We start from the raw sequence: 21,724 nt of genomic DNA on the forward strand, positions 1-21,724 counted from the left end.
GGGATGGGGGAGGGAGCTTACGACCTAAAGTTGTTGAATTCAATATTCAGTCCGGAAGGCTGTAAAGTCCCTAGTCGGAAGATGAGGTGTTGTTCCTCCAGTTTGCGTTGGGCTTCACTGGAACAATGCAGCAAGCCAAGGACAGACATGTGGGCAAGAGAGCAGGGTGGAGTGTTGAAATGGCAAGCGACAGGGAGGTTTGGGTCATTCTTGCGGACAGACCGCAGGTGTTCTGCAAAGCGGTCGCCCAGTTTACGTTTGGTCTCTCCAATGTAGAGGAGACCACATTGGGAGCAACGAATGCAGTAGACTAAGTTGGGGGAAATGCAAGTGAAATGCTGCTTCACTTGAAAGGAGTGTTTGGGTCCTTGGACGGTGAGGAGAGAGGAAGTGAAGGGGCAGGTGTTGCATCTTTTGCGTGGGCATGGGGTGGTGCCATAGGAGGGGGTTGAGGAGTAGGGGGTGATGGAGGAGTGGACCAGGGTGTCACGGAGGGAGCGATCCCTACGGAATGCCGATAAGGGGGGTGAAGGGAAGATGTGTTTGGTGGTGGCATCATGCTGGAGTTGGCGGAAATGGCGGAGGATGATCCTTTGAATGCGGAGGCTGGTGGGGTGATAAGTGAGGACAAGGGGGACCCTATCATGTTTCTGGGAGGGAGGAGAAGGCGTGAGGGCGGATGCGCGGGAGATGGGCCGGACACGGTTGAGGGCCCTGTCAACGACCGTGGGTGGAAAACCTCGGTTAAGGAAGAAGGAGGACATGTCGGAGGAACTGTTTTTGAATGTAGCATCATCGGAACAGATGCGACGGAGGCGAAGGAACTGAGAGAATGGGATGGAGTCCTTACAGGAAGCGGGGTGTGAGGAGCTGTAGTGCCTCCAGTATCATCATCTCCAACTCTGCATTCTCTCCCCCTGCCAGTGATGTTAATGGCATCTTCCTACTTTTCACATGTTAAAGAATTTAAACACTTTTTTTCTCATTCACCTGCCCTCCACCCCCAAAATCCAGCTACAATTGCAGGATGAGGAATTCACTATCATTTTGTCCCGTGGGGCCAAGATTGGCTAAATAATGGGGATCTTAGTGCATGGAGGGGAGTTGAGGCCCTGGGGGGTGAGCAGACAGGGGTGGGGGTGTTGGTAGAGAGGCTGGTGCGGAGGGAGCATCCGCAGGGGCCAGACCGTTTGGGGAGGCACCTGATGTTGAAAGGAGGCTCTTGACAGAGGCACTTCCAATTCCGTTCCCCCCCCCCCCCCCCACCGGAACTCTGCCGCACTTCCTGTCCAAGGCCTGAGCAGGGTCACTTTTCAGGCTTCCCACCTGCTCCTGAATTCCAGCCGTCAGCCTGAACATTGAGGCTGGCAGGAAATGGCCCGTAAGTGGTCATTAATTGGCCACTTAAGGGCCTCAGTTGGGGTAAAGCCTCACCCATCCCACCGTAAAATTGCAGAGAGGTAGGGCAGGCGAGAGCCCGGTGGGATGGCCACCCGAGGAATTTTAAGGGCCACCCCCTGCCTCCAAGCCCCCTGGCAGGGGCATGTAAAATTCTGCCCCCTACCTCGTTTCTGTTAACACTTGCATCAAGGCTGGACCACCCCCGATCACGTCATCCTCTTCCTTGTGTGTGCCACCTTGTCCTGCAAGAGGACCGGGTTAGTGCGGGCCCTGCTGAAGGGCTCTGAAGATGTGTGAGGCAACTCAGCATGGGTGCATGACGAGTGGAAGAAACAGCAGACGTGATCAAGAGGCGAATATTATACACGTTCCTGCTCTGAAACCTGACAGTGCAACTACAAGCAGGAAGAGGTGTAGTGAAGAGTCCCATTGAATTGGAAAAACGCATGGGAAGTTGGGGTGGTGGCCGGGGGTGGGGGTGGGATATGGAATGATTGCTTGTGGTGCTGAGGCTAAAGTAGGGTGGTTCAGGGCTATATATATGCAGAGCATAAAAGAGATGTGATTGTGAGTCTTATCTTAGCAGCTCTGATGAGGTTATTAAAATATTTTTCCTGCATTTCTTCCAGGTCCTTGGAACAAAATGTGTGTGGTTTACATGTTTATTCATCTCTCTCCATCACAGCTGAGCCACTTTGCTGGGAATCCAGCACTGGGAAAGAGCGCCTCCTCTCTGCTGCTGACTTGTATCTCCGCACCAACGCCTGCTGGGCCTCCTGGCAGCATTCATCATCTCCGTTAATTGCGAAAAATCATTTCACCGTATTAAAAATCCACCTTCCCTTGAAGCGACTTTTAATATCTGTAGCCCGGGTGCATTTCCTCCTCCCCTCCCATTGGGTCAGCTACCTATCCGAGAGTTCGGTTACAGACCGACCATGAAAATGATGTCTTCCGACAGGCATTATAGCCAAATGTTCACCCAATTTATGCAAGGAATAAAAATCACTCCCACCATGGCAACAAAATGGTCGCTATTGCTTAACCACAGTTGAGTTATATTGTTCTTTGCATATTGGCCTCAGTTTTGCTTCATTAATTCCCTTCTCTTTATATTTGCGTTTGTTTCGTTAGCATACTGGCTGCCCAGAGTCTATTAACGGTGCAATTGTCTCCGATATTTTTTGTGGCCCATCCAACCTGTCGCTTGGCAGAAAGGCGAATTGGCCAAGCAGCCTTCGCATTTTCATCAAACCCCCTCCAAGGGCGGGATGAAATAAAATAAAAGTAAAAATGCCGGGAACAGCTATTTATCAGCTATTATTTTCAGGCAATTGGTGGCAATCAAGGAGATTTTTTTTTGGCAGCTTTTTAAACCTTTATTTTAGCATTTTGGGGCCTGCAGCTCCCTGAGGCAGCCGTCTGCCTTCAGGGAGTTTCTCGCAGCGCTCGCCCACGCCTGCGGAAACACCATCGCCCACCCTCTTCCCGCCTCCACCCCACCAGCTCGAAGTCGCGGCTGGGGGCAGATTACGGCCAGGACTCCCTTTCCCAACTGCTCCCGGGCCCGCTGATCGGGTGCACCCGCCAAAGGTAAAATTCAGGCCGTGGGTTCTTTGCTGGTCCATTTTCCCTCTTGTTCTTGTCTTCTCAATTTTTTCTGTTTCCACACACGCTCCACTCGAGGTTTATATCTCCAAAAGCAAGAGCTCATCCTTCAATGGTCAGTTTTCTTTCACTGTAGCTCCAAATGCTCACATTCAAAACCCCATCTTTGAAATGACTTTTAAATGAAATTTCAGAGTAGACTTGCCGCTTGTCCTTCAATTCCTTATAAGTTCAGCTCAGTGTGGATAAAATCTATTTGGAGGGGTTTGTTCCCAGCCATACACACTCTGTCTCTCATAACACAACTGCACTTCTTAACTTCTCCTGACTGATTTATACAATTTTTGATGGAATTGGGACATTGATTTGCTGTTTTTGACAGTTAATTTATTCGCCCCTTCACCCCAATATGGGGTTGGGTTGGGTTGGGTTGTTACTGTGCAGTCTTTCTCCTCACGCATTTCCATTTTGATGGTTTTGAATTATTTCGCATTTTAAAGTATTTTGATGATTGAAAGGATTATTTTGAAATTTACTCCCAACTTTTCCGTGGGATCAATCAAACACAAAGGTTTCATATTTCAGCTCTTTCCTGGACTCGAACTCAAGTTCTGTCGAAAGGTCATGAGGACTCGAAACGTCAACTCTTTTCTTCTCCGCCGATGCTGCCAGACCTGCTGAGTTTTTCCAGGTAATTCTGTTTTTGTTTTGGATTTCCAGCATCCGCAGTTTTTTTGTTTTTAAACACAAAGGTTAACTCCTGTGTATCTAAGGCAGCCAAGGAGTTTATTTGGAAAGCCACAGGAGTTGATGCTATCTCTCTTTTCTCTCCTCTGGATGGAAACCATTCAAGTCCCGGGGGTGGGATGGCAGGGGGAGTAAAATGGAGTGTTGTGGGGTTGGGGGGGGGAATTATCCCTAATTTCCTATCCTGTTCCAGCCCACTGAAATTTTAAATTGCAGGCAGGAAGGACACCAGCGGTATGCTAAAGGGTGTGCCCTTTAAATGTGCAGATTGGGCTCCAATGGCACCATCTAGGGCCTGCTCTGCTATTGTAACCAGGGGATTGAGTGTGGAGCAACACATCCTTGCGACTGGAACCAAGGGTCACGATAGAAAGTCCTTAACTTATTCACTTTCAGTTCCCTTGTGAGCCAGGAGCAGGAATGCTTTTCTGGGCCCCATAAGGAAACCTTGGGCCTCTCCCACTTCCTGGTTGTTTTGGTCAGGACTGGGAAATCAGCAAGTGATATGTTAATAAGACCCAGTCATTAATGTCAGCACAACTCCCCTGCTGCTGCTCCCACAGGGCAGGCAATCGCTCAGCAGAGAGGTATAATTGAGCTTAGTGTGCCAGTATGTCTCATTTTAATGCAGACCTGGATTTCATTGTGATGTCTTTTGGCTTAAGTTGCCACATCACCTGCCAGCTGGTGGTCTTATAATTATTTGTGACGTCATTTCCTGGATGATTTTCTTTAAAACCGCTTTTCAAAATGTCAATCATAAGTAAGTGAGATAGAGGATAGACTTTGTGAACTCATGTACCCAGTGGAAAATCCTACAGGAGGCGCTGACCTCCAATGTTCTATATTCCTACTACAGACCTGGCCTATCCCTCTTAGCATTTGTGTTCATGCAATTCAGCTGTTATACATGATGGACGGTGAACCCATGCATTCTTTGATTTAAAATATAAAAACGGACCACCAGTGCCTCATCAACAACAAAAACAGAATTACCTGGAATAACTCAGCAGGTCTGGCAGCATCGGCGGAGAAGAAAAGAGTTGACATTTCGAGTCCTCATGACCCTTCGACAGAACTTGAGTTCGAGTCCAAGAAAGAGTTGAAAGGGCTCATGTTTGAAGCAGATAGTGTGACCAGATGTCCCGGTTTGGCTGGGACTGCCTGCGCTTTTCACTGAGTGTCCTGGTGTCCCGACAGTTTTCTCCAAAATGCTCAAAAGTCCAGATTTCCAGCTCCTCCCCTTGACCCCGCCCCTCACATTCCATTTACTTACAAGCCGCTCACCTTTCAGTTCTGTCGAAGGGTCATGAGGACTCGAAATGTCAACTCTTTTCTTCTCCGCAAATGCTGCCAGACCTGCTGAGTTTTTCCAGGTAATTCAGTTTTTTTTTCACCTTTCAGAGCCCTGATTTGCCATTCTGTCAGAACGCTCTGATTGGCCAATCAATGGAAGAGGCCAAGCAAGGGAGAGCCAGAGGCCCATGGGTGTGTGTTGGAGGGCAGCAGGTGCAATGTGGGCGTCAGCGGGGGTGAGCAGGAGGCCAGCAGGGAGGAGCTGGGGCCTGCAGGAGGGAGTTAGAGGCCAAAGGAAGTGAGCTGGAGGTCAGTGGGGGTGAGCCAGAGGTCAGCGGGGGAGAGCTGGAGGTCAGTGGGGGTGGGCTGGAGGCCTGCCATATGTAACATCACTGCAGGAGTACCTTTACCACGTGGACTGTAGCAGTTCAAGAAGGTGGCTCGCAATCACCTTGCCAAGGGAAATTAGGGACAGGCAACAAATAGTGGCCTTTCCAGCAATGCTCACAACAGAATCACCGAATCTCAGTGCAGAAGAGGCCCTTTGGCCCATCGAGTCTGCACCGACACATGAGAAACTCCTGACCTACCTACCTAATCCCATTTACCAGCACTTGGTCCATAGCCTTGAATGTTATGACGTGTCAAGTGCTCATCCAGGCACTTTTTAAGGGATGTGAGGCAACCCACCTCCACCACCCTCCCAGGCAGCGCATTCCAGACCGTCACCACCCTCTGGGTAAAAAGGTTTTTCCTCACATTCTCCACTGAACCTCCTATCCTTCACCTTGAACTTGTGTCCCCTTCTGACTGACCCTTCAGGAGAACCCGTAAATTAATTTTAAAAAGGTTGAAACATGGCAGCCAAAAACATCTACAGTGAAAAGGGTCAAAGAAATCCAAAAACAGTTGTTTATGACACCAATGCGGCAACTGAGGATAGATACTGAAAGCGGTGAGGGTCATTCTATAAATCACCATGGAGCAGATCCCAACATGCAGGAGAAGCATTTCAGGTGCTTGTACAGGTGTGAGAACATCCTCCAGTCAATCTAAGGTATGAAGGACTGTCACAGTATACTCCTGGCTACACCACTTCACCCTGCAAATAACTGTCATCATGCAACTTCCTAAGGATGAAGGCTCTCAGTTAATTCAAGGAGGCCATTGAGATAGATAAGAGCAGGAATAACCCTGTAGCAGCATTACTTTCAATTCTCCAAATCACACACCAGCCTGACTTGGATGCATATCGCTGTTCCTTCATTGTTGCAAGGCGTAGAGGGAACCTGATAGAGGTATTTAAGATAACAAAAGGGCTGGAATGCATTCCCAGTGATAGATTACTTCAGTTTGAAAACTGGTGAGGACCAAGAGACATGCATCAATGAAAAAACAGAAAGAAACTGGATGTCAGGAGTAATGAGCCTTGAGAATGTGTAGCTGAGTGATATATTGTGTGCTGATTCTGCATTTTTTTTATTCATTCATGGATGTGGGCATCACTGATTAGGCCAGCATTTATTGCCCCTCCCTAATTGCCCTTGAGAAGGTGGTGGTGAGCTGCCTTCTTGAACTGCTACAGTCCATGTGGTGTAGGAACACCCACAGTGCTGTTAGGGAGGGAGTTCCAGGATTTTGACCCAGCAACAGTGAAGGAACAGTGATATATTTCCAAGTATGGTAAGTGGCTTGGAGGGGAACTTCCAGGTGGTGGTGTTCCCATGTATCTGCTGTCCTTGTCCTTCTAGATGGTAACAGTCGGGGTTGGGAAGGTGCTGTCAAGGGAGACTTGGTGAGTTCCTGCAGTGCATCTTGTAGAATGTGCACACTGCTGCTACTGTGTGACAGTGTTGGGCGGAGTGAATGTTTGTGGATGTGGTGCCAATCAAGTGGGCTGCTTTGTCCTGGATGGTGTCAAGCTTCTTGAGCGTTGTTGGAGCTGCATTCATCCAAGCAAGCAGAGAGTATTCCATCACACTCCTGACTTGTGTCTTGTAGATAGTGGACAGGGAGTCAGGAGATGAGTTACTTAGCACAGGATTCCTAGCCTCTGAGCTGCTCTTGTAGCCACAGTATTTATATGGCTAGTCCAGTTCAGTTTCTGGTCAAAGGTAACTCCCAAGATGTTGATAGTGGGGGATTCAGTGATGGTTATGCCATTGAATGTCAAGGGATGATGCTTAGTTTCTCTCTTGTTGGAGATAGTCATTGCCTGGCATTTGTATGGCGTGCATGTTACTTGCCATTTGTCAGCCCAAGCCTGGATATTGCCCCGGTCTTTCTGCTTTTGGACATGGACTGCTTCAGTATCTGAGGAGTTGCAAATGGTGCTGAACATTATGCAACCATCAACGAGCATCCCCACTTATGACCTTATGATAGAAGGAAGTTCATTGATGAAGCAACTGAAGATGGTTAGACCGAGGACGCTACCCTGAGGAACTCCTACAGCAATGTCCTGGAAATGAGCTGACTGACCTCCAACAACCATAGCCATCTTCCTTTGTGCTAGGTATGACTCCAACCAGCTGAGAATTTCCTCACCTCTGGACTTCAGCTCTTTGGTCCATGTTTGAACCAAGGCTGTAATGAGGTCAGGATGCTGGCTGGTTCATGACTGGGACAGAGACTGCATCATGTGCAAGGTAAGTTGATTAAATTACTGTACGTATGTTAATGTGATCTCCTGGACTGTGTTGGAGTGGGGGATTGGAGGTGTCCAAGGATTTTTCTTCAAAATAAAATTGCTCTTATTGGCCCTGGATTTCGCTTTCACCTCTCTCTGGAGATTACTTGGCTGCCAGGGGCAAGGGCATGCAGTAGGAAGTCTCTAGTCATGATGCCCTGGGCATTATCCTCGTATGTCTGTATGAGTCTGTGAATGTAACCCTGTTATCGATCGCATAAAACATTTGGTAAGTTTTAGAGAAGGCCTTCCAAAGGGGATACCTTTCCCTAAAGTGAAAGTTTGTTCATTAATTGCCCAGGTTCCTATGGATATAACTTCACTGTTAATGGCTGGACTTTCCACTCCACTGTCCAAACTCCCACGTATTGCAGTTACTGGAATATTATGCAAAACCTTGCGAAGAACCCTGTACAATGTCTAACTTAAGCCCAAACATGCTTTTGATAAGCTTATGTGCAATAGCTGTGCCTACTGTTTGCTTCACTGGTGCTTCCTCTTGCTGACATTTGTGACATATACAGAGAGAAAAACCTTTAATTTCCATAATTGCATTTCATGTCCTTTAGAATACAAATTAGTTTTGAAGTGTAGTCACTGCCGGAATGTAGGGAAATGCAGCAGCCAGTCTGAACTCAAAGAACAATGAGATAAAAAAAATACCAGGCAATCTGTTTTCAGTGTTGGCTTTGGGGTAATTGTCCAAGACACCAGGAGAACTCCCCTGCTGTCTTTCAAATAGTGCCACTTGATCTTTTGTACCCAGTTAAACAGACAATTGCAGCTTAAAAACTTCCCCAAAAGATGACACCATCTGACAATGCAGCATCATTCTAAAGTCCCAGCCTGAATTACGTGGTCAAGTCCAGAGGTGGGAGCATTTTACTGAGCCAGGTCCCTGATAAAAGCAAAACACTGCGGATGCTGGAAATCAAAAAATAAAACAGCAAATGCTGGAAAATCTCAGCAGATCTGACAGCATTAACTCTGGAGAAACAGAGTTAATGTTTTAAGTACATAAGGCTCTGAAGAAGAGTCATATGGACTTGAAATTTGAAACTTGAAATGTTAACTCTGTTTCTCTCTCCACAGATTCTGTCAGACACACTTATAACCTGTTTGACCTCATCCTGTGATTTATCTTGGGGCTACTTCAGGAGCCATAGCGGGTGCTCCCTGTAACAACAGCTTGGAATTCAGGTGGTCTTTCACCGCCACTAGAAGCTGGATTCTGATAGGTACCACCCATCCCTGCAACCACTCCCCCCAACCATCACCCCCGCTCCCCCACCCCGCCCCCCCCCCCCCAAATCCCCACCCCCCCCACCCCCATCCCCCAGCCTATGGTGGAGCAAAGGGAAGGACTGATGCATGAGAGGCCAGAGTTAGAGGAAATGGGGAATAAAGGGAGTGGGAATTGATGGTGACAGGGTCAGGGAGTGGTGAGAGATTTCAGAACTGAGGATCAGATCTTTAAATTGGAGGCATTAGGGAAGCAGAAACCTAAATAGTTTAGCAAGGACATGGATGGTGGGTGAACCAGACTTGATGTGGGAAAGGATATGGCCAGCATAGTTTTAGAAGAGCTTAGATGGGAGAATGGGAAATCAGCCAGGTGAACAGTGGAATTGTTGAGTCTAGAGCTGAGAAAAACATTGATGTGAATTTCAGCAACAGTTGGGTTGAGGAAGGGGCGGAGATGAGCAATGATCTGTTGGTGGAAGTAGAATTCAGAAAATCTGGACGACTGAATCTCACAGTGTGACGGAGCCAATAAGATTAGAAATATAATAATTGGTTTCAGGTTGTTTCACATATGAAAGCTGGTTCTGATTACATTAAACTGCATATAAGCAGCCTTCAAATCTCTGCATTCTCTACATTAAAACAGTGGTGGTATTAGGATCACTACTCTTTACATATTAGTGACCAGAACTTGGGTATACAGGGCATAATTTTAAAGTTTGCAGACGTTGATGAAGTTGGAAATGCACTAAATAATGAGAAGGGTAGTAACAGATTGCAGAAGGACATACTCAGACTGGAAAAATGGGAAGACACATGAGATTTTAACACAAAGAAATGTGAAATGGTGTATTCTAAGGACAAATGAGGAGAGGCAATATAAAATAAATGGTACACTTTTAAAGGGAGTGCAGGAACAGGCACACCTGGGAGTGTCTGTACACACATCTTTGAAGATGGCAGGACAAGATTAGAAGGTTGTTAAAAAAACGTATGGGATCCTTGGTTTTATTAATAGAGGAATATAGTGCAAAGCAGCAAAGTTATGTTAAACCTTTGGAAAACACTTGTTCTGCCTCAGCAAGACCCTTGTGCCAATTCTGGGTATCACATTTAGGAAAGACATTAAAGTTTTGCAGAGGGTGCAGATGAGATTTACCAGTGTCATGAAAAGCCGATTACAGTTACGAATTACTTACAGGCATATTGGACTTTTTAAGGAAGATGTGAGTGTTTTTAAAGAAATACAAGCAAAGACACTGAGCAAAAGATGTCTGATGATGTAAAGTGACAACTTTCTGGAAAAATTCCTATGTGGTTTATACTGACAGACCTGCCCTGAGAGAACATGGAATGTTACACCTGAAACAGTATCATGGCCTTCTTCAAGACAGACACCTGAAAGGGAGATAGGAAAGATGTAAAAGGCTGAACATTAATCTCATGTGGTTGCAGAGACAAAAGACTGATTACCACGTCTCAGCAGTCATCTAAAATCCATCTCTTGTTGATTCATATCTCAGAATGTGTAAAATGGTCAGAGATCAAAGAAACCAGACTCTAGATGCAAGTCATGTTTTGTTTTCTCTCTTACAGGAATACCCGGGGAAAGATGGGTTAAAAAGCTGGCTGCAGAGCAATGCCAGTGTACTGGTGTGCTGTGTGTGTGACAGCAAGAAGAAGACCAACTAGCTACCTCTAGAGTTATTGATGAAGTCTCTCTCTCTCTCTCTCTCTCTCTCATTCTCTCTGTTGCTGGAGGCAAGGCAGCAGAAGCCACAACTGAAAAGGAAATAGGACAGCTTCTTTAGCTAGCCTGTAGAACCAAGTGTCTCCAAATCTACTGTGAAACTGCCAAAGTCGGCCCTACCAGAATTATCCAACTTAACAGCTGTAACATTTTGCCATCAGTGCCTCATGGATAAGCCAAAGACTGATTAGTTTATCTTTTTAAACTTTTATATTGACTCTTAACTTCTCATTTCTGATTTGTGTGTATGTGTGTTGCATTCTTATTATTTTTCTCAGGTTTTTAGTAACTAATAAATGTACTCTTTCTTTGACTCAAGAAAGCCTGGTTAAATTGGCTCCTAAAAAAAATAAATTTGGACTGGGAAAAGGTATCCAGGGGGAAGGGATCCCTTTTAAATTAACTTTGTTGTGAACAGCTGAGAGTGTTGAATAAAGAAGGGGATTCAGCTCATTCTTCCTTACCTGGGAGCACAACAAAATTGGGGTCCCATTCGGGAAATTAACAAATTGGGGGAACCTCGCCCGGGGCCAGTCGTAACACACTGGGGATGTGGGACTTCAGTTATGTGGAGAATCTGGAAAAGTTGGGGTTCTTCTCCTTAGAGCAAAAAAGGTTAAGAGATTTAATAGAGGCATTCAAAGTCATGAATGATTAGAGTAGTTAAGGAGAATTAAGGAGAAACTGTTTCCAGGTGGAAGGGTCAGTAACAAAAGGACATAAATTCAATGTAATTGATAAAAGAACCAGAGATGGCATGATGGGACAATGATTTGTTGTGGTCTGAAATGAACTGCTTAGAAAGGTGGTGGAGCCAGATTCAATCAGGAATTGGATAAATACTTGAAGGAAAGAAAAAATAAAGGTTATAGGGTAAGAGCAGAGGATTGGGACTAAATGGAATGCTGTTTGAAGAGCTGACATAGCCACAGTGGACCAAATGGCCTCTTTCTGTGCTATATGATTCAATTCAAAAACACCTAATAGACCGTAAAGAGCTTTGTGACATCCTGATGCTATGAAAGATGCTATGTAAATGCAGGTTTTTGCTTTCTGTATTTTGGCTTTAGTTGGCAGTTTGTTTTGGTAAAGTTTTCATGATACTGGGTCAGATAACATATTGCAAGGATTAAGAGGGATAACTGGGAACAATTTATATCGGGGAATGGAGCTGCTCAGTTAGGATCAGGTCCAGGTAATACTTGGTGTTCTTGGCCCTCTTCCTGCTACTGTTGCTTCCTTGAGGCAAGGCCACCTCATCAATATGAGCCATGGTCCAATGTGACAATGGTATCACAGAAAGTTATACACCAAAAGAAACTCAATCCTTCCCTTTCATAAATATATTTTTGGCCTGCCTTCAACTTTTAACCATTAGTAACAATAGATATTAGCTACTGTTTATAGCCCGTTATATGAAACCATTCTATGAGACACGCTGCTATTAAAAGAAACATCTCCCCTGATGTCTTTGGTAGAATGCAATGCATGGCATGGCACCAAGCCACTCAGGAGAAACCTGGGGTTCATTCCTGGATGTACCATTGATTCCAGCCAGGAATGTGCCAAAATGGCAGCTCTGACTCCTATGCAAACAGTTAGGGCTCCTGCTGCTGGCCAATATTTATCCCTCAACCAACGTCAATAGGAGAGATTATCTGGATATTTTGTTGCAGCTTTTCATCTTGCACTCATCAGGACAGAGATGCAGTATAGACTGGTGTTCCCTTAACAATTGGTATTTTTACGTATCTGTCCTGATGAGTGCAAGATGAAAAGCTTCAAGTTCAGTACCACCAAACGACTATCTGAATATTTACTCCATTGCTGTTTGTGGGAGATTGTTTGCGGGAATTGGCTGCCACATTTTCTACATACAATAGCTACACTTCAAAAAGCACTTCATTGGCTTTGAAGAACTTTGAGACATGTTCAGGTCATGAAACATGCCTTTTGATGCAAGTTCCTTCTTATTCTCTTTCCTGGTCACTGCTCATTGCCTCCTACTACAACATGCATGAGTCGACCTCAAAGCCCAGCACAGTCCTTGGGTGATGTGGCATTTCCCACAGTTGAATAAACCGCCACCATTCATTGTCTACAGGCTTATACCGGTGAAACAAACAGCTTTGCATTTATATCCTTCAGACAAACGAAACATGTCACAGTTAATAAGTTATGTTACGTAGGCAATTGAAGTAAACAATGTTGCACAGACCAGGTTCCTTAAACAGCAAAGAAATGAATGGTTGATTGATGAAGGAATGTTAAAGGAAACAAAATCCTTGCATTTCTATAGCATCTTTCATAACCTTGGGATACCCCAAAGCAGTTGAAAGCCAATTGCTTTTAAATTATTATTGTAATATAGGAAACACTGAGCCAATTTTGGAACAGCAAGATCCCATGAACAGCAATGAGATAAATGACCAGGTATAAAAATGGAGAATGCCAGAAATACTCAGCAGGTCAGGCAGCATCTGTGGAGAAAGAAACAGAGTTAACATTTCAGGTCAATAAGCTTTCATCAAAGCTAGGGAAATTCTAAATTACACTTATTAAGTACACCTAATGGGAAGGATGGATAAAGGACAAAAGGAAATCTCTGTGATGGAGGCCGAAGATGGGAGATATTAAATGACAAAGAGTTGGTTGTGCAGACCCAAAAGGAGTGGTAACGGGACAAGTAAAGAAACAAAAGATGTGTTTAGAGGAGGTGTGAATGACAGAATGATGAACAGCTGCCCTCCAAAAACAAACAAAATGAAAAAAAAGGAGTGAGGCAAAAACATGCAAAAAGGCAACAAAAAGGAATCAATGGTTAGGATCTGAAACTGTTGAACTCAATGTTAGATCCAGAAGGCTATAAAGTGCCTAACCAAGAGATGAGGTGCTGTTCCTTGAGCTTGCATTGAACGCTGCAGCAGGCCGAGGACAGAAAGATCAGAGTGGGAGCGAGGTGGAGAATTAAAATGGCAGGCTACTAGAAGCTCAGGGTCATGCTCGTGAATGGAGATGTTTTGCAAACTGGTCACTCAATGTGTGTTTGGTCTCCCCACTGTAGAGCAAACTATATCATGAGAAATGAATACAGAGTACTGAAGTGAAAGAAGTACAAGTAAATCGCTGTTTCACTTACAAGGAGTGTTTGGGCCTTGGAAGGTGAGAAGAGAGGAGGTAAAAGACCATCTTCTGTGCTTGTATGGGAAGGTGCTGTGGGAAAGATGTTGGTGGTGACTGAGGAGTGGGCCAGTGTGTTGCAGAAGGAACGGTCCCTTTGGAATGCTGAAAGGGTACGGCAGAGAAAGGTGTGTTTTGATGGTGATATCACACTGGAAGCTACAGAAATGGTGGAGAATGATTCATTGAATCTGGAGGCTGTTGGGGTGGAAGCTGAGGACCAGGAGACCCTATCTTGGTTCTGTGAGGGAGGGGGAGGGTGAAAGTAGAAATGGGAAGAACACGTTCAAAGGCCCTGTCCACCATGTTTGGGGGGAGGAGGTGCAGGGTGGAGGTGGGGAATGTGGTATCCCCTGTTGAGCAAACAGGAAGATCTATTAGAAGCATTGGTATGGATGGTTGTATCATCAGAACAGACGCAATAGAGATGGTGAAGCTGGGCGAATGTAATGGAGTCTTCACAGGAAGCAGGGTGTGAGGAGGTGTCGTCAATGTAGCTGTGGGAGCCAGCAAGCTTAGAATGAATGTTATTATATATAATATATAATAATATAATATTACTGTATTATTATTATATATAATAATATATATATTATTACAAAATAATATAGCTTGTTGCAAACGAAATGGAATATAAGAGTAGGGATGTTTCCCCTTGTAGAAGAGGTTCGAACTAGGGGACACAGTTTAAAAATAAGGGCTCTCCCATTTAAGATGGAGATGAGGAGAAATTTCTTTTCTCAGAGGGTCAAGAGTCTTTGGAACTCTCTTCCTCAAAGAGCATTGGAGGCAGGGTCAATGAATATTTTTAAGGCAAAGGTAAATGGACTCTTGACCAATGAGGAACTGAAAAGTTATCAGGGGTAGGTGGGAATGTGGAGTTGAGGCCACAATCAGATCAGCCATGATCTTATTCAATTGTGGAGCAGGTTCGAAGGGCCGAGTGGCCCACTCCTGCTCCTAATTCATGTGTTCATACACATGTAATACTTGTTGATAGTCTATCCTCAGGAAGGCAGAAGTCAAGGAAGGGAAGAGTCAGAGATAGACCAGATGAAGGTGAGAAAGAGTGAAAATTGGAAGCAATCAAAAAGTTTTCCAGTTCAGGGAGAGAGCAGGAAACTGCAGCAATACAGTCATCAATGTACCGGGAAAGAAGCTGAGGGAGGGGACTTGAGTAGGACTGGAACAAGGAATGTCCTAAATATTCTACTAAAGGGTAGACATAACTAGGAGCCATGAGGTTTACCAATAGCAACACCTTTAATTTGGATGAAGTGAGTTGAGTGAAAGTAGGAGTTCTTCAATGTGAGAACAAGTTCAGCCAGGTGGAGGAGGTGATGGTGGATGGGGGCTGATTAAGTCTCTGCTCAAGGAGGAAGCGGAGAGCCCACTGATCTTCCTGGTGGGGGATGAGGGTGTAGAGAGAGCTTGATTGTCCATGATGAAAAGGAGATGGTTAGTGTCAGATAATCTGGTTTTCCAGTGTTGATTGAGGGATGAGGCCAGGAGGGAACTCCCCTGCTTTAGTTCTTTCAAGTGCCATGCAGTCTTGTACACCCACTTGACAGGGCGGACAGAGCCTCGGTCTAACACGTCACCTGAAAGGCAGCAGCTCTAACAGTGCAGCAATGCTGCAATGCTGCACCAAAGCGTTAGCGCGAATTCCATGCTCAATTTCGGAGAGTGAGCTGTAACCCAGAGATAAAAACAAAAAAAACTGCGGATGCTGGAAATCCAAAACAAAAACAGAATTACCTGGAAAAACTCAGCAGGTCTGGCAGCATCGGCGGAGAAGAAAAGAGTTGACATTTCGAGTCCTCATGACCCTTCAACAGAACTTGCTCAAGTTCTGTTGAAGGGTCATGAGGACTCGAAATGTCAACTCTTTTCTTCTCCGCCGATGCTGCCAGACCTGCTGAGTTTTTCCAGGTAATTCTGTTTTTGAGCTGTAACCCACAGCCATCTCATTCACAGAGGTGTGCATGTCTTCATCCAAACAATGTTAACACCCTATTCTTGTCTGAATAGTCATGGTATCTTTCAGGCACACCTGAACAGGTTGGTAGGGTTTTCATTTAACCTTTCACCGGGAAGATGGCATTTCTGACCATCTAAAGAGAGTATAATGTTCTTTCCTTAATACTTGGCTTTTCCAAATGTTGACAATTACCAGAAGATTTGTTTTGCTTGGAGGGATTTTGCAGTGTGTTGTTTGGGGTATGTGGGGGTGAAAATGATCTATGACACACCACAATCTTCTCACCAATCAAAAAATTACACACTATGTTTAAAAATAACTACATGGGGCTCCAATCACAAAACAGAAAGTGCTGGGCCAGTGCAGCTCACTCAACATGTACAGAAAGAAAATGCTTTACTTCTTTGGGCTAAGAGCTTGTTTTGAACCCACTAAAGTAGCTTCTAATTTCTTTTTACCAGGAAGCTAAATAGATTTCCAACATTTCTGCTTATTTCTATTTTATTCTGACTGGCATTAAAACATGCCTTTAAAATTGGACTGTTAAAACTAAATATTTTTTGCAACCTAAAATTAATTTGAAATAAAAGCAAAATACAGCAGATGTGGGAAATCTGAAATAAAAGCAGGAAGTGCTGGAAAACACTCAGCAAGCCTGGCAGCATCTGTGGAAAGAGAATTACTAATTAACGTTTCGAGTCCAATATGACTTCTTTGGAATTGGAAGGACAGTCATATTGAACTTGAAGTGTTAACTCTGTTTCTCTCTCTACAGATGCTGCCAGATCAAGATTAATTAAAAATTTTGGTATCACACGGAGCTCTCGGCTGATCTCCTACGACCTGTTTTCAATTGTGCCAGTGCCCCCTATCTGTTTTCATTACCGGTGTCAATGACTTCTATTTGCCCTATCTGTTTTCATTACCGGTGTCTCCTATTTGCCTTATCTGTTTGCATTACAAATATCGATGCCTCCTATTTGCCCTATCTGTTTTGATTACAAATGCCGATGCCTCCTCTTTGCCCTATCTGTTTTCATTGCCGGTGTTGGTGCCTCCTATTTGCCCTATCTGTTTTCATTACAAATGTCGATGCCTCCTATTTGCCCTATCTGTTTTCCTTACAAATGTTGATGCCTCCTATTTGCCCTATCTGACTGCATTGCCGGTGCCAGTGCCTCCTATTTGCCCTATCTGCTTTCATTACCAGCGTCTATGCCTTCTATTTGCCCTATCTGTTTTCATTACCGGTGTTGGTGCCTTCTATTTGCCCTATCTGTTTTCATTACAAATGTCGATGCCTCCTATTTGCCCTATCTGTTTTCATTACCGGTATCTCCTATTTGCCCCATTTGTTTTCATTACCGGTGTCTCCTATTTGCCCTGTTTTCATTACCGGTGTCTCCTATTTGCCCTATCTATTTTCATTACCGGTGTCTCCTATTTGCCCTATCTGTTTTCATTACTAATATCGATGCCTTCTATTTGCCCTATCTGTTTTCATTACTGGTGTCGATCTCTCCTATTTGCCCTATCTGTTTTCATTGCCGGTGTCGATCTCTCCTATTTGCCCTATCTGGTTTCATTACGGGTGCCGGTGTCTCCTATTTGTCCTATCTGTTTTCATTACGGGTGCCGGTGTCTCCTATTTGCCCTATCTGTTTTCATTACTGGTGTCGATCTCTCCTATTTGCCCTATCTGTTTTCACTGCTGCTGTTTCGCACTGTGGAAGCCAGAGCCCGCGATAAACAGACACCGTTTGAAAAGTGACAGCAATGAATGAGCAGCACCTGGCCCGGACTCCCAGACACACACCCCGAAGCCCAATGTAACTTTCTTCACGGAAATCCCGCCCCCTCCGTTCGCCACACCCCCCCCACCCCCATTGGCCGCCGCCTGAGTATCAAGATTCCACTTGGAACGTCCTCGCCGGCTGTCCCCCTTCTGATTGGCTGGCCGCGGCGTCACAATGCAGCCAGTGTCATCTCGCTAACTGACGTTCCATTTGATGCGGGAGTTTCTGGGGCCGGGCATCGGGGCAACTTGCAGCCTTCTGTCCAGAGGAGGGGTGAGGGTGAGGTTGGGGGGGGGGGTGGGTGGGAAAGACGGGGCAGGGAAGCAAACTTTGATCGTTCCCGATGGATCAGCATGGGCCGAACAGGGCAGCGGTGTAACTTGGTGCCCGGACCGGTAGTCGAATGTGCCCACGTCGGGGCCTCAGGAAGGGATGATGGATTCGCAGATCAGGGCGCATTAACGCCAAGGGATCTTTAAGAGATTTTTATTCCTTCCCACCACCCCCCCTCAACCCAACCCAACCCCTCCCCACTCCCAGCTTTGGTGGAGAGGAGAGGGCGGCCGGTGCAGCAGATTCTTCCCGATGGCCGGTTGTGACTGACTGACTTGACCGTTTGGCGAGCGGCTGTGTGAAGTTAGAAAGCTCGCCCCTCCAAACTACTGTTAGTTCCTTCGTGTGTTACAGAGCGAGTGCAGCCACACCCTCCCCTCTGCTTCCTGATATCGGGGGAATCCAGGCTCCTAACTTAACTGACTCTGCCATTCCAACAAAACAAGAGCCCGCCGCAATTGCAACTGCTGATTCTAAACTTGTGGGGGTTTTTTTTCTCTTCTTCTTATTATTTATATATGAAACACCCACTTTAATATCTCAAATCGCCGAAAGAGGGAACAAGGTGGAGACCAGAAAAGTGAAACCGTGTGTGGGAGTTTTTTTAAATCTTTTGAATTTTACGGTCGAAATCTGCATCATCGGAGAAATAAGTCCCGACCAGGAGTGAGAACTGAAAAGAGCTTTTGTGCGTTATCTCCCCTGTGTGTATGTGTGCGGGGCCAGAGAGAGTTTCTCCCTTAATATTGCCCTGGAAACGACATCGGCGGACGGAGGAGCAGAAATCCCAGCCGGAGGAAAAGGTTTCCCGACAAAAGAAGTTAAACCTGACGGCATGATGTGCAGAGCCAGGAGGCGATGGACTCCCAGACTGAGGACATGCACATTGGCTTGTGCCGGCCAAACGGATTAAAGAGAGGGTGTGTGTGTGTTTGCGGAGGGACCTGTGTTTGCAAAGCCGGCGGTGAGGAACTGAGGTTGGCATCGGCTGCAATCGTCGGTGTCGGTGGTGGTGGTGGTGGGGGTGGTGGGAGGGTGGGGGAGAGAGAGAGAGAGAGAAAAAAAGCAAGAATAATTGTTATTTTGCTTGTGGGTTCGTTGATTTCCAAAAAAAAAGAAAAACGTAATAAATTTCTTGCCCCCATTGATGGAACGATGATGCGCGCAGAGAGAGATCCTGGGCTGAATCGGAACTGCGCTGGTCTCACAAGCGGCATGCCAGAGGCCACTCGGCATTATGGCTAGTAGCGGCTCGGCCAAGTCGGCGAGCAGTAGCAGTGGCGGCGGCGTCGGGGGCTCCGGCTCCGGCGGCTCCGGCTCCCAGCAGCGGCGGAGACTGGCTTTCGTCTGCGACATGTGCAAGAGCAAGATGCAACTGGTGGCCGACCTGCTCCTGCTGTCCAGCGACAACCGGCCGGTGCACAGCGACAGCCTGGCTCAGGTCCCCGGCGGGTCCTTCGACAAGATCCGCGACACGGTGATCGCCCGGACCAAGGGGCTCTCCATCCTCACCCACGACGTGCAGAGCCAGCTCAACATGGGCAAGTACGGCGAGGTGGCCGACAGCCTGGCCGAGCTGTGCGAGCTGGTGGTGGCCCTGGTCGAGTGCTCGGCCCACGCCGCCTACCTGGCGGCGGCCGAGGCCCCCGGCTCGCAGGCGGCGGTGGCCGGCCTGGTGGACCGCTACCGGCTGAGCCGGGCCCGGCACGAGGTGGAGCAGAGCTGCAGCCTGCTGCGGACGGCGCCGGTGGCCGAGCTGAGCCCGCCGCTGCTGCTGGAGGTGTCCCGCAGCATCTCCCGCGGCCTCCGCAGCCTGACCGACGCCTGCGTGCTGGCCTCGGAGAGCAGCCGCGACCGCTTCGCCAAGGAGCAGTTCAAGCTCAGCGTCAAGTGCATGAGCTCCAGCGCCACGGCGCTGCTGGCCTGCGTGCGGGAGCTCAAGGCCCGGCCGGGCGAGGCCACCCGCGCCCGCTGCGTCCTCTTCGGGGCCCCGCTGCTGCAGTCGGTCCACGCCCTGGTGGGCTTCGCCACCGAGCCGCAGTTCCTGGGCCGGGCGGCCTCGGTCAGCCCCGAGGGCCGGGCCGTGCAGACGGCCGTGCTGGGTGGGGCCATGAGCGTGGTGTCGGCCTGTGTCCTCCTCACCCAGTGCCTCCGGGACATCGCGCTGCACTCGGACAGCAGCAAGGTGCCCGACTACCGGCAGCGCCTTCACCACTCCGCCCTGGCCGTGTCGGACGGCTGCAACCTGCTGTCCCAGGCACTGCGGGACAGGTCCTCCCCCAGGACTCTGCCGCCACTCAATTCTGTGAATTAACCCCAACCCAACCCAAACCCCCCCCCCCCACCCCACCCAACTCAAACCAAACCAACCCAACCCCCCCCACCTAACCCCAAACCAAAGCCCCTCCCACCCCCAAACCAAACCAAACCAACCCCCCCCACCCAACCCAACCCAAACCCCCCCACCTAACCCCAAACCAAACCCCCTCCCACCCCCAAACCAAACCAACCCCCCCACCCAACCCAACCCAAACCCCCCCCACCTAACCCCAAACCAAACCCCCCCCACCCAACCCAACCCAAACCCCCCCACCTAACCCCAAACCAAACCCCCTCCTACCCCCAAACCAAACCAACCCCCCCACCCAACCCAACCCAAACCCCCCCCACCTAACCCCAAACCAAACCCCCTCCCACCCAACCCAACCCAAACCCCCCCCACCTAACCCCAAACCAAACCCCCTCCCACCCCCAACCCAAACCCAAACCAAACCCCCTCCTACCCCCAAACCAACCCAACCCAAACCCCCCCCCACCTAACCCCAAACCAAACCCCCTCCCACCCAACCCAACCCAAACCCCCCCCCACCTAACCCCAAACCAAACCCCCTCCCACCCCCAACCCAAACCAAACCAACCCCCCCCACCTAACCCCAAACCAAACCCCCTCCCACCCCCAAACCAAACCAAACCAAACCACCCCCCCCACCCAACCCAACCCAAACCCCCCCACCTAACCCCAAACCAAACCCCCTCCCACCCCCAAACCAAACCCCCAACCCAAACCAAACCAACCCCCCCACCCAACCCAAACCCCCCCCCCCCACCCAAACCAAACCCCCCCACCCACCCCAACCCAACCCCCCCCCCCCCCCCCCCCCCCCCAGTCTCTCCTTCTTACTCAGAAAAAAAACATTTGTTTTCCTCTGAATACCAAAGAATCCTCGGGCACCGGTGTGTTTTATGTGTGTGTGTGTGCGTGTGTGTGTTTTTATTTGAGACCGAACCACCTTGCAACTCAGCAGAGGATGATACAGCGCAGGAGAAGGCTGCTCGGCCCACGGTGCCTGTACTAGCTCTTTGAAAGAGCTCCTCCCCACCCATCCCACTGCCCCAACCCCCAACCCCAACCCCAGGGAAAGATGGGGTTTTCTAAACCTAGGAGTTTAAACTAATTAAACAGACCTACTAAACTAATAAAGGCTTAACCGTGCTGGGTGCGGTTCTAAGCCAGTGTCTTCCGGATATCCCACCATCATCCCCATCGTTAACAAGAATAAGTCAATCGCCATCACGGTTTAGAAAGGGTTTTACCTCAATTAACAGTGAGCACACACACACACATTTGCCAGCGGGGTGGAATGTAGCTCCGTGAAGTATGTGTGATCTGTGGAGTCAAATGGTAAGAGAGAGAAGTG

The 21,724-nt window shown here is 47.7% G+C and overlaps 1 protein-coding gene across 1 annotated transcript; it reads left to right on the top strand.

Moving 5' to 3' along the window:
* The first annotated feature begins 19,073 nt into the window (after positions 1-19,073).
* tlnrd1 (talin rod domain containing 1) lies at positions 19,074-20,368 on the top strand. Its single transcript, XM_041175157.1, has one exon. It carries the CDS (start codon positions 19,264-19,266, stop codon positions 20,338-20,340), a length of 1,077 nt encoding a protein of 358 aa, XP_041031091.1. The 5' UTR covers positions 19,074-19,263; the 3' UTR covers positions 20,341-20,368.
* The last annotated feature ends 1,356 nt before the right edge of the window (positions 20,369-21,724 follow it).

Source organism: Carcharodon carcharias, chromosome 26, assembly GCF_017639515.1.
Source record: "Carcharodon carcharias isolate sCarCar2 chromosome 26, sCarCar2.pri, whole genome shotgun sequence".
NCBI classification, from domain to species: Eukaryota; Metazoa; Chordata; class Chondrichthyes; order Lamniformes; family Lamnidae; genus Carcharodon; species Carcharodon carcharias.